This window comes from Babylonia areolata, chromosome 25, assembly GCF_041734735.1.
Source record: "Babylonia areolata isolate BAREFJ2019XMU chromosome 25, ASM4173473v1, whole genome shotgun sequence".
NCBI lineage: Eukaryota > Metazoa > Mollusca > Gastropoda > Neogastropoda > Buccinidae > Babylonia > Babylonia areolata.
Genome location: NC_134900.1, coordinates 11,215,156 through 11,228,195, shown reverse-complemented (window position 1 = coordinate 11,228,195; position 13,040 = coordinate 11,215,156). Strand labels below are relative to the sequence as shown.

General features: G+C 46.0%; 1 protein-coding gene across 2 annotated transcripts in view; it reads right to left on the bottom strand.

The window, feature by feature from the left end:
- Positions 1-2,028: 2,028 nt before the first annotated feature.
- Positions 2,029-13,040, bottom strand: part of LOC143299463 (5-aminolevulinate synthase, erythroid-specific, mitochondrial-like) — a 33,298-nt gene continuing 22,286 nt past the window's right edge. For both annotated transcript variants that reach the window (XM_076612682.1, XM_076612681.1), the window contains exons 5-11: positions 10,561-10,771; positions 9,869-10,053; positions 9,097-9,276; positions 7,106-7,270; positions 4,964-5,103; positions 4,096-4,224; positions 2,029-3,225 (exon numbers count right to left, since the gene is read on the bottom strand). In XM_076612682.1, the coding sequence (XP_076468797.1) occupies positions 2,890-3,225; positions 4,096-4,224; positions 4,964-5,103; positions 7,106-7,270; positions 9,097-9,276; positions 9,869-10,053; positions 10,561-10,771 (1,346 nt within the window). In that variant the 3' untranslated portion in view covers positions 2,029-2,889. The remainder of the gene's footprint in view (positions 3,226-4,095; positions 4,225-4,963; positions 5,104-7,105; positions 7,271-9,096; positions 9,277-9,868; positions 10,054-10,560; positions 10,772-13,040) is intronic.

The window sequence follows — 13,040 nt, the reverse complement described above, 5'->3', positions numbered from 1 at the left end:
AGAAATAAAAGTAACACTTAACACATCACAAGCCAAAGCATTACTGAACAAAAAAAAAAGGTGGCACCCTGTCTATCGAGCAATCTGCTGAAAAAAAAAAAACACACACACACACACACAAAAACAACACAACAAAAAACATGCACACAAAACACACACTAACTGCTAAGCAAATTCTCAACAGCAGAGAGAGCAGGTGGGTGGGAGAGCAGAAAGATGGGTGGCGGAGATTAACAGGAGACACAGAATACAAACAAGTTGAGACATGGGGAAACAGGGAATAAATGGGGGGATACAAGCCAGAGATGGGGAAACAGGCGAGTGGGGAAAACTAAACCAGAGACAGGAAACAAACATGGCCAGAAATGGGGGAAATAAACAACAGGGATATAGACATGGGGAAACAGGGAATAAATGGGGGACACATGCCAGAGATGGGGAGAAATGGAACAGTGGGGGGGGGGGGGGGGGAAATAAGCCAGACATGGGAAACAAAAACATGCCAGAAATGGGGAAACAGGCACGTGTGGGAGAGGGGAAATTAAACCAGAAACAGGAAACAAACATGGCCAGAAAAGGGGGAAATAAACAACAGGGATATAGACATGGGGAAACAGGAAGTAAATGGGGGGATACAAGCCAGAGATGGGGAAACAGGCGAGTGGGGAAAACTAAACCAGAGACAGGAAACAAACATGGCCAGAAATGGGGGAAAATAAACAACAGGGATATAGACATGGGGAAACAGGAATAAATGGGGGATACAAGCCAGAGATGGAGAGAAATGGAACAGTTGGGGGGGGGGGGAATAAGCCAGACATGGGAAACAAAAACATGCCAGAAATGGGGAAACAGGCACGTGTGGGAGAGGGGGAATTAAACCAGAGACAGGAAACAAACATGGCCAGAAAAGGGGGAAATAAACAACAGGGATATAGACATGGGGAAACAGGAAATAAATGGGGGATACAAGCCAGAGATGGGGAAACAGGCGAGTGGGGAAAACTAAACCAGAGACAGGAAACAAACATGGCCAGGAATGGGGGAAATAAACAACAGGGATATAGACATGGGGAAACAGGAAATAAATGGGGGATACAAGCCAGAGATGGAGAGAAATGGAACAGTGGGGGGGGGGGGGGGGAATAAGCCAGACATGGGAAACAAAAACATGCCAGAAATGGGGAAACAGGCAATTGGGGGGAGGGGGTGGGGGGGGGGGAATTAAACCAGAAACAGGAAACAAACATGGCCAGCCAGAAACGGGGTAAAATAAACAACAGGGATATAAATAAGCCAGACATGGGGAACAGGGGGAAACAAACCAGACATGGGGAAGGAAACAAGACAAGCCAGTCCCTACCAACCACTACGAAGCAGCACGGATCGTACAGGCAGGCTTTTAAACAGCCTCATAAGACAAGACAAGAAGAGAAACAACCCCAAACAGATAGGGATGGGCAAAAAGAGTAAGAGAGAGCATACCAGACACTAAAAATATGCCATCCCATTTATTGCCACCGCCCCGCCCCCCCACCCTACCATTTAAAATGAAACAAAATAAATCAGGGTTGTTTTTTTTTCCCCACACAATGTGATTGGTATGCCTTTGGAATAAATATTCTCTTTGCTTTTTAACCTAACCTTATTATCACTTTCATATTCCCTCCCCTTCCCCCCTGCTCACCGACCCACCCCACCCATACCTCAACTATTCACTTTCCAAACCTCAACTGTGCAAGAAACCTAAACAGGAAAAAAAAAAAAAAAAAAAAAAAATGACAACAATCCGAAGCTGTCATGAACAGCTTTTACAACATTTTATTTGAGATAGTTTTTACTACAATCACCACTGTTCGCAAGAACAATAAGGAATAAAATTTTTTTTTTTTTTAAAGATAAAAAAAAGATATATCAACTGAAGAAAGGAGATTGGAGTGGAAGAACAGATGAAATGACATCCAAGCTGCCACCCAAGCTAACTCCCCCCCCCCCCCCCCGCCCCCCAAATAAAAGAAGAAAAAAAAAGAAAGAAAGAGTGCCTTCCCCCGCCATACCCCACCGAAAAGTGAAGTGGGCCCTGGTCGTGTTCTCTGGAAATCGCAGTCCGAGGTCGCAACCGATCCTTGTGCGTTTGCCCTTTGTGCGCAATTGTTTTTTTCACTTGCTATGATTCACAAAACAACAGCAAAAAATATAAGGCTTTTTCATTTAGCTTTTTACTTAGCTCAGCTGGTACACATTAGCAGTGTCGCAAATACATTACTGTGCAGGCTAAAAAAAAAAACAAAAAAAGAAAAAAAAAACCGGTTCTTTATCTTCAATTCATAACTTCATAGGTTTTTGATTGAAAGGTCAGTAACATACGTGTTTTTGATGATCAGTCAACACATGATTGTCAGATGTAATTTGATTATCATAAGATCACTTTTAATTGTGTTTGTGATGAACAAACTCATCGATGTAATATCAATAACACTTGTGTGATGGAACGTCAACATTGTGCAAGCACCTCAGCAATGAAAAAAAAAAAGAAAAAAAAAAGAACCGTCACTGATAGACATGTTTCTTGTAAAACATCAAAACTAGTGTTCATATCTGATCACTTTATTTCAAAACGTCTGGGGAAAAAAACAAACAACTAACAATTAAAGAAGCAAACTATGCTCCCATAAACAAGTGAACCTCAAATGCAAGGAAGGGCGAAACAGGACATGAGAAGTCCTGCCCCCACCTCCTAAACAACAAAAGGACAAGAACCGTGGTTGTTACAAATCGTTCTCATGGTCCAGGCAGCAGCAGAGACAGAGACAGAGAGACAAAGAGAGAAGAGAAGAGGAGAGGCAGAGGCAGGTGGCAGTGGCCCCCCCACTGTGGTGGGAGGTCCGATCAGGCCAGGGCCATCTGCATGCTCTGGTAGGTGCAGTTGGAGCGCTGGCAGATGGGCTCAGGGCTGTAGAGGCGGCCCAGCGACAGGTCCTTCTTGCAGCTCTCGCAGGCCTTGGGGTGGGTGTGCTGGAACATGGGCTGGCCAGCCTCGCGCCAGACGCTGCTGATGGAGTCCACGAAGTAGTCCATCATCTGGCGGGTGTGGTGGGCCGTGGGGGCCAGGCGCAGGCGCTCCGTGCCCCGGGCCACCGTGGGGTAGTTGATGGCCTGCACGTAGATCCCGTGCTGGCTCATCAGCTCGTTGGACAGGGCCATGGAGACGGCTGCGTCACCCACCTGTGGCAGCAGCAACACACACACACACACACACATGCAGGCAGGCTTGAGTTATGGGCCACAGTTCTGTGGGTTGCTGGGAAACAGATTCCATCAAACAAAGAATTAATTAACAATTTCGTCACTTTAGTCGCCGCTTGGTGACTTGCAGCGAGAACACCACAGTCGCCACACAGCGACTTGTAGGGAGAACGCAGCTCGTGCTGATCAGCGACTTGAGCGTTAGAGTTCACAAACATGTGCTACTCTTCAATAAATAACACCAAACTTAGCCAGCACTTCCTGCCTTAAGTACCTAAGTATCTGAAACATCCTTCTCACTGCTGAACCAACTCTCGTGCCGTTTGGAGCGGTTTTCAGCGGCTTTTTAAAACTCAGTTGGAAAGATGGCCCGTTCTTTAATCAGTTCAGATTGTAACCAACAGTCTCGCTTATGACCACAATATACGGGTCAGCAAGCTGCAAGTCTAACTGAAAGTCAGTTAGCAGAAAATTATTTTGCGACTGACAGTGACAGTGGAGAAGAGTTTGTGCCATATGGCAGTGAACTGAGGAGTGACAGTGACAGCTCTGCTGCACACCTGATTTTCAGCTGTACTGTGCAGCTGACTTAGCAGCTTGAACACGGCTGGCAATGTAAGGGTTAAAAAGCAACAACCAACAATCACACACATTGAAAAAGTGAAGATACAAAAAAATGATTTATTGTTCAGACATACTGTTCATACAACAGAGTCCACAGGATGGTAATTTTCTGGCACTATTTCGGCTGCACAGATGATAGTATGTATTCTTGTTGCCAATAATAACAGTACAATGAAGAGGAGACGAGAGAGACAGAGACAGAGAAAGAGAAAGAGAAAAACCTACGTGGATGGGGATGATGTGGCTGGGGCTGTGCATGGCAGGGATTCCAGCCTCCACCAGCTTCTCGCGGATGTACGACACGTTGGCCCTCTGCTTCCGGCGCAGCTCTCGCCCCTCCTCACTGGCCAGCACCTGCCAAATGCAGCTCAGTGTCACACCACTGTCAGATTCGCCGATTGGGAACTGAATCTTAGATAAACAAGCTGCTGCAACCGTCTCTTCAAATTTATGTCTTCATTGAGAAAGGGGTGGGGTGCTGGGGGGGTGGGGGAACCAAAATTCTGATGTCTCTAAAGAAAAAGTGATTAATATGTCGCCTGTTCAATCATAGAAATCTCTCTCTCTCTCTCTCTCTCTCTCTCACAGACACATTACCTCTATTCTCTCTCTCACACCTACTCACATACTCTTGCTCTCTCTCTCTCTCTTAACACACACACACACAATGTCTATTCTTTCACACCCACTCACCAGCTCTTTATCTCTGTCTTTTTCTTTCTCTATCTCTCTCTCACACACACACACACACAAACTCTATTCTCTCACAACTGCTACTTCTCTCTCTCTCTCTCTCTCTAACACACACACACACACTCACAAGTTCATTCATTCACACCTACTCACCAACTCTTTTATCTCTCTCTCTCTCTCTCTCACTGACACACCTGACTATTCTCTCACAACTACTTCTTCTCCTCCTCTCCCCTTACACACACACACACACACACACACACACACACAGAGGCAATATCTATTCTCTCACACCTACTCACCAACACTTTTTCTCACCGTCTCTATCTCTCTCTCTCTCTCTCTCTATCACACACACACACACACACACACACACACACACACCCTGTTCCAACCATACCTTGATGGAAGCCACACAGCCAGCCAGCACAGTTGGGGGCAGGGCCGTGGTGAAGATGAAGCCAGACCCATAGCTTCGGATCATGTCCACCAGCTTCTCCGACCCCACAATGTAGCCCCCCATGTTGCCAAACGCTTTCCCTGGAACCAAAACACAATACAACACACATCAATGACATGTAACAGTGACTTTCCCACCCCCCAACGCTTTCCCTGGAACCAAACACAATACAACACACATTAAATGACATATACCAGTGACCTTCCCCACAAACGAATACAGCCCACTGGAAACAAAAATCAACAAAACAAAAAACACACATCAATGACACATAACAGCGACTTTTCTCCCACAAAACTGAGCAAAATAAACAAACTCCACACTGCAACTGACTTGGCGTTGAAAAAACACACTTATGAAAACAACTGCGTTCCATTGTGATAACTAAAAACGCAACAAATTGTTTAGCATTTTTTGGAAGAAGAAAACAAAAACAAAAATACAAATAAAGGCCCCACCTTCCCCCTTCAATATTCCACTCTGCTGACATTAACAGGAAAACATTTCATTCAAGAACCACCTCCTTCTCTCCCTCCCCACCTTCCCACAATTTTGTACTTCGGTAATTTACAACCTAACTGTCCTTGACAGGTGTAAAACAAAGTGATCAATAATCCCAGCGTTGCTATGTCCACCCAGAGTCTGCACTAAATGGTTATTTCGTGTGTGTGTGTGTGTGTGTGTGTGCATGTGAGTATGTGTGTGTGTATGTGCATGTGAATGGGTATTTGTGTGTGTGAGAGAGCAAGAGAAAGAGCGAGAGAGAGAGAGAGAGGGTGTGTGTATGTATGAGAGAGAGAGGGAGAGACAGAGAGAGTGTTTGTGTGCATGTGTGCGAGCATGCATGCACACATGCGTGCATACGTGCGTGCGTGTGTGCATGTGTGTGTGTCTGTATGTGTGTGAGGTAAGTGAACTTGTCAACCCAGTTTCTACCATTTCACAGCTGTCAGTGCCGAGTTAAATCACCTCCACAGCTGGCAACACCATGACAAGGTCAACAGGGGGAACAGCTGTGGCACTGAAAGGCGGCCATTTGGCAGTTACCACCAGAGCGGTTCAAACATGCCAACAACACACAGCTGCTGCTTTCATCTTCCTGCTTAAAAGACAGCGCTGTCTCCACAGCTGTTACTTTCATCTTTCTGCATAAAAAACCGCGCTGTCTCCACAGCTGTTACTTTCATCTTCCTACTTAAAAGACAGCGCTGTCTCCACAGCTGCTGCTTTCATCTTTCTGCATAAAAAACAGCGCTGTCTCCACAGCCGTTACTTTCATCCTCCTGCTTAAAAGACAGCGCTGTCTCCACAGCTGTTACTTTCATCTTCCTGCTTAAAAGACAGCGCTGTCTCCACAGCTGTTACTTTCATCCTCCTGCTTAAAAGACAGCGCTGTCTCCACAGCCGTTACTTTCATCTTCCTGCTTAAAAGACAGTGCTGTCTCCACAGCTGTTACTTTCATCTTCCTACATAAAAGACGGCGCTGTCTCCACAGCCGTTACTTTCATCTTCCTGCTTAAAAGACAGCGCTGTCTCCACAGCCGTTACTTAAAAGACAGCGCTGTCTCCACAGCCGTTACTTTCATCTTCCTGCTTAAAAGACGGCGCTGTCTCCACAGCCGTTACTTTCATCCTCCTGCTTAAAAGACAGCGCTGTCTCCACAGCCGTTACTTTCATCTTCCTGCTTAAAAGACAGCGCTGTCTCCACAGCCGTTACTTTCATCTTCCTGCTTAAAAGACAGCGCTGTCTCCACAGCTGTTACTTTCATCTTCCTACTTAAAAGACAGCGCTGTCTCCACAGCCGTTACTTTCATCTTCCTGCTTAAAAGACAGCGCTGTCTCCACAGCTGTTACTTTCATCTTCCTGCTTAAGACAGCGCTGTCTCCACAGCCGTTACTTTCATCTTCCTTCTTAAAAGACAGTGCTGTCTCGACAGCTCTTCTATTCATCTTCCTGCTTAAAAGACAGCGCCATCTCCACAGCTTGGTCTTTGAGCGAGGATAGGCGCCGTATGATTATCCTTATCGTAAGAGCGTCTACAGCAGCAAGCAGTAGCAGCGCCTGTGCCGCAGCCTTACCCAGGGTGCCTGAGATGATGTCCATCTTGTGCAGGCAGTTGTCCTGCTCACCCACGCCCGCCCCGTGGTCCCCGTACAGCCCCACGGCGTGCACCTCGTCCACGAAGGTCAGGGCCCCGTACTTGTGGGCCACGTCGCACAGCTCGTTCGTCGGGCAGATGGACCCTGCACGCACACGCACACACACACACACACCATGTGACACCGTGATTCCAGCTGTTATTTCCATTTTGTCTTAATGTAGACTTGTAGTTGTATGTAGTATATTATACCTGTTCCACAGGATGCCATCCATGAAACTTTTATCAGCTATACTTTATAATTAACAGTTGCAAACGTTTGTTATGTTTTTTTTATCTCAAGGAGATGATGACAGGCAGACCACTTAAAGAATCCTCCTCTCATTCATCTCTTTCATTTTGTCTTAAAGAATCCATTTTAATATTTCATCACAAATAAGATGTGACATGTGTAAAGCGGCATGTGTCTGCCTGTCATTATATTTTATTTATTCATTCATTTATTCCTTTGTTTTTAATTTCAGTAAACAAGACTTAACAGAACTTATACATAAAGACAGCAAGTAGAAGACAAGCTAGTATTATCATCATTTTCATTTTGTTTGTTTCGATTTGATTAAAATATAAGACAATAAGACAATATGCACACACACACACACACATATATATATATATATATGGCAACAAGAAGACACGCAATCATCACTATGATCATTGTTATCTACAACCCAGCCAAATGTAAAAATACACCAACAACGATATCCAACCTAGCCAATGACTGTTACGCAGAAAGGAGCAAAAACAAAAAACAAAAACGACACATTCAGTAAATTTCAACCCTTCAGAAGCCACACCCCCCCGAAAACGGAGTATGGCTGCCTACATGGCGGGGTAAAAACGGTCATACACGTAAAAGCCCACTCGTGTGCATACGAGTGAATGTGGGAGTTGCAGCCCACGAACGCAGAAGAAGAAGAAGAAGAAGCCACACAACTTCAAACATCAAGACAGCTGTGCCGCTCACTGTTTCACATCTTACTGACATACAAGGTAAAAAGAAAAGGTACAGCAACACCAAAAAAACAACACAAGGACAGACACACAAACACACACATACACACAGATCACAGTCCAGTTGGACATTTGATTTAATTGAGGTTACAGTTGATTTTGTTCTAGGTTCTCACCTCTTTGTATAGGAATCTCTTCCTTTTTTTTCTTTCTTTCTTTTATTTCCATCTAAGATCACAATTTGTGGATAGACGTTAAAATGAAGAACACACACAAACACACACACACACACAAAAACCCACACCCACTAACACTCACACACACGGAGCAAAGAAAAGAGCAGTCAGTCACTCCATCCATTCAGGGCCACACACAGCCTCAGTGACCACCACCCACCAAATGTGGAGTGTTGACCTAAAGGCAACGCGTCCACCTAGGAAGCGAGAGAATCTGAGCGCCCTGGTTCAAATCCCACAGTCACCAGTATTTTCTCCCCCCTTCACAAGACCATGAGTGGTGGTCTGGACGCCAGTCATTCGGATCAGACATGTGCAGCATGCGCCCAGCTCACATAAAAGAACCCACGGCAACAAAAGGGTTGTCCCTGGCAAAATTCTGTGGAAAAATCCTACTTCAACAGGAAAACAAGTAAAATTGCAGGCAGAGAAAAAAATACACAAAAAATGGGTGGCGCTCTCAGCGTAGCATTGCGTGCTCCCCCCCCCCTCCCCCTCCCCCTGAATTTCACAACAGAGAAATCTGTTGTGACCACAAAAAAAAAGGAAAAATACAATACCACTTCTTTTTCGTTCGTAGGCTGCAACTTCCACGTTCACACATGTGTACACGAACAGGCTTTTAACGTGTATGACCGTTTTTACACCGCCATGTAGGCAGCCATACTCCCTTTTCGGGGATGAAAAACACAATACAACAGTGATACAATAATACAGCACCCACCGTCCATGGAATGCACGGTCTCAAAGGCGACGATCTTGGGGATGCTGGGGTCCACAGACTTCAGCAGGGACTCCAGGTGTTCGGGGTCATTGTGCCGGAAGATGTGCTTCTTGGCGCCGCTGTTGCGGATGCCTTGGATCATGGAGGCGTGGTTGCCAGCGTCCGAGAAGTAGTGCATCCCTGGAAAACGCACACAAAGCAGTTTGATTTGTCAGCTTTTTAGAAAAAAAATAATTTTTAAAAAGTTGACAAGAACAGTTTAAAAAAAAAAAATGTGACATTCATGTTTTGAATTTGAATGGTGTGTGTGTGTGTGTGTGTGTGTATGTGTGTGCTTATGTGTGCGCATGTGTATGTACATACATATATATATATATATCTCATTAAGTCATAATTGTCATCAATATATTACGATTTGTGTGTATATATGTATATATATATATATATAAATATACATATATATATATATACAGTGAGAGAGAGAGATTTTTCTTCATTAATATGTCTTTCTATATCTCTTCCACTTAACTTATTAATTTTCTTTCTTTCTTTTTTTCTTCTTTTTCTCCACACCAATCTTGGCATTACATACACAGAACCAGTCTCAAACCCGCACGCCAACATCCACCACCAACATCCACCACCACCCAACAAACCTGCTTGAAACCGAACCTTTCAAAAAAAAAACCCCAAAAAAACCCAGCCAACCAACAACACAACTGTTCACACCCTCCCTCCCTTCCTCCCTCCATCCTCTCACCCCACCACTCACCAGGCAGAGCCTTGCCCAGGGTGAAGAGGGTGGTGTCGTTGGCCACATAGCAGGAGGTGAACACCAGCCCCGCCTCCTTCTGGTGCAGCTGGGCCACCAGGCCCTCCAGCTCCTCGTGCAAGGGGGAGTTGCCCGAGATGTTGCGCGTCCCCCCAGCGCCCGCCCCGTGGTTCTCCAGGGCATCCCTTTGCAACGTCAAGGTCAGGGTCAGGTCAGGTCAGGTCAAGGTTGAGGGGGAAAGAGAAAGAGACAGAGATAGAAAAAGGAAACATCCTCGGTTTCAGAGAGGGGTGTAGAGACTGAGGGAGAAAGAGAGAGAGGGGGGTGGGGGAGGGAACAAAGAGAGAGAGAAAAACAAAGAGAGAGAGAGAGGAAACATTCTTTGTTTTGGACAGGGGTAGAGAGGCAGGGGGAAAGAGAAAGAGAGAGAGAGAGGAAATATTCTTTATTTTGGACAGGAGTAGAAGAACAAGGGAAAAGCTAGAGAGAGATAGAGAGAGAGAGAAAGAAAGAGAGAGAGAGAGAGTGAGAGAAGAGAGACAGACAGTGTAAAAGAGAAAGAACGGACACATTCTTTCCTTGCGAAGACCCTTCCCCTCTCCTACCCCACCATCCACCACAACCACCCCTACACACACACACCCCTGGCCACCAGTCAGCCCTGACTCTCTCTCTCTCTCTCTCTCTCTCACCTGACAGCCTGCAGGACGGCAGGGTGCCAGCTCATGCCATGGTAGTCGTTGCTGCACCACACCGTGATGTCCTTCACCCCCTGGGTGTGCTCCTGGGCGTGCGGGAAGCTGCTCCCCGCACGCATCACCTTGCGGAACGTGCGGTACGTGTGGTCCCGCTTCTTCTTCTCCAGCTCCTCCGCAAAGAAGTCGTCGTACTTGAACGCAGACTCTGTGTGAGAGAGAGAGAGAGGTCAACAACAGTTTCAGTTTCAGTAGCTCAAGGAGGCGTCACTGCGTTCGGACAAATCCATATACGCTACACCACATCTGCCAAGCAGATGCCTGACCAGCAGCGTAACCCAACGCGCTTAGTCAGGCCTTGAGACTACTCTTCCAAGGGACAGCATGTCGCTACAGCGCAGCACCACTGACCACTGCTTGAAACAACAACAATGTACACAGACTTGTCATCAAGAAGTCATCTTACATGATGATGCCAACACAAAGAGGTATAAGCATCATTATTGTATTGTATTGTATTGTACTGTACTGTATTGAATTGTATTGTATTGTACTGTATTGTATTGTACTTTACTGTATTGTACTGTACTGTACTGTATTGTATTGTACTGTACTGTACTGAACTGTATTGTATTGTACTGTACTGTACTGAACTGTATTGTATTGTATTGTACTGTACTGTACTGAACTGTATTGTATTGTATTGTACTGTACTGTACTGAACTGTATTGTATTGTACTGTATTGTATGTATTGTACTGTACTGTACTGTCGACCTCACTAAGGCCTTCGACACCGTGAGTAGAGAGGGACTGTGGAAGATCATGGCCAAGTACGGATGCCCTCGGAAATTTATTTCCTTGGTCAGCCAATTCCATGAAGGCATGCAGGCTCGAGTCCAGGACAATGGTGAAACATCTGCTCCTTTTGCTGTCACAAATGGTGTCAAGCAAGGCTGCGTCCTGGCTCCAACGCTGTTCAGCCTCATGTTCTCTGCAATGCTTACTGATGCCTTCAGAGATGGCGATGTTGGAATCGGCCTAAAGTACCGAACAGATGGCAAGCTGTTTAACCTCAGAAGGCTTCAAGCAAAAACGAAGGTCATGACAGACATCATCAGAGACTTTTTGTTTGCTGATGATTGTGCCCTCAATGCTGGATCTGAAGCTGACATGCAACTCAGCGTCGACAAGTTTGCCACTGCCAGCAGGAACTTCGGCCTTACCATCAGCACGAGGAAAACTGAAGTTCTCCATCAGCCAGCCCCAGGGAAACCCTACGTTGAGCCCAACATCACAGTCAACGGTCAGAGACTCAGTGCGGTGGAGCGGTTCACATACCTTGGCAGCACACTGTCACGAAATGTGACAATCGACGATGAAGTGAACGTCAGGATTGCAAGAGCAAGCGCAGCTTTTGGTAGACTCAATGCAAATGTCTGGAACAGAAGAGGCATTAGTCTTGAGACCAAGCTAAAGGTCTACAGAGCAGTAGTTCTCCCCACACTACTGTACGCCTGTGAAACTTGGACAGTGTACCAACGACATGCCAAGAAGCTGAACCACTTCCACACAACATGCCTCAGGAAGCTACTGAACATCAAGTGGCAAGACAAGACCCCTGACACAGAGGTGCTCGCAAAAGCCACCCTTCCCAGCATCTTCACCATCCTGATGCAGTCCCAGCTTCGCTGGGCTGGACACGTGGCGCGCATGCCAGACCATCGGCTGCCCAAAAGGCTCTTCTATGGCGAGCTGCAACAAGGGAAGAGATCACACGGAGGTCAGAAGAAGCGCTTCAGAGATACTCTGAAAGTCTCTCTGAAAGCGTTTGATATCAACCCTGACTCCTGGGAGGAATCTGCAGTGGACCGTGACAAATGGCGCGCTGCTGTGCACAAAGGCGCCAGGTTGTGCGAGGCCAACAGGACTGCTGCAGCTGTTGAGAAGAGGCAGGCCAGAAAGTCACGGGCAAACAAGCTCCCTGACAATGATATGCCTGTCTTTGTCTGCCCCAACTGTCAGCGAACATTTCGTGCGCAGATTGGACTATTCAGCCATCTGCGCACTCACAGATAGATTCATGAGCATCCTTCCCCCCACCCCACCACCACCCTCCCCCCATCCCCCATCCCCCATCTGGATGACAACGATGGTCATCATCGATCTCGATGGACACACCACCACTGTATTGTATTGTATTGTACTGTACTGTACTGTATTGTATTGTACTGTATTGTACTGTACTGTACTGTATTGTATTGTATTGTATTGTACTGTACTGTATTGTATTGTATTGTACTGTACTGTATTGAATTGTATTGTATTGTATTGTATTGTATTGTATTGTATTGCAGAAGCACAAACTTCAACCCAGTGCAGCTCACTGTTTCTTATCACAGCTGGCAGACAGGTATTGCATTGTATTGCACTGGGTTGTGCTGCAATATATTGCATTGCACTACATTGCATTGCGCTG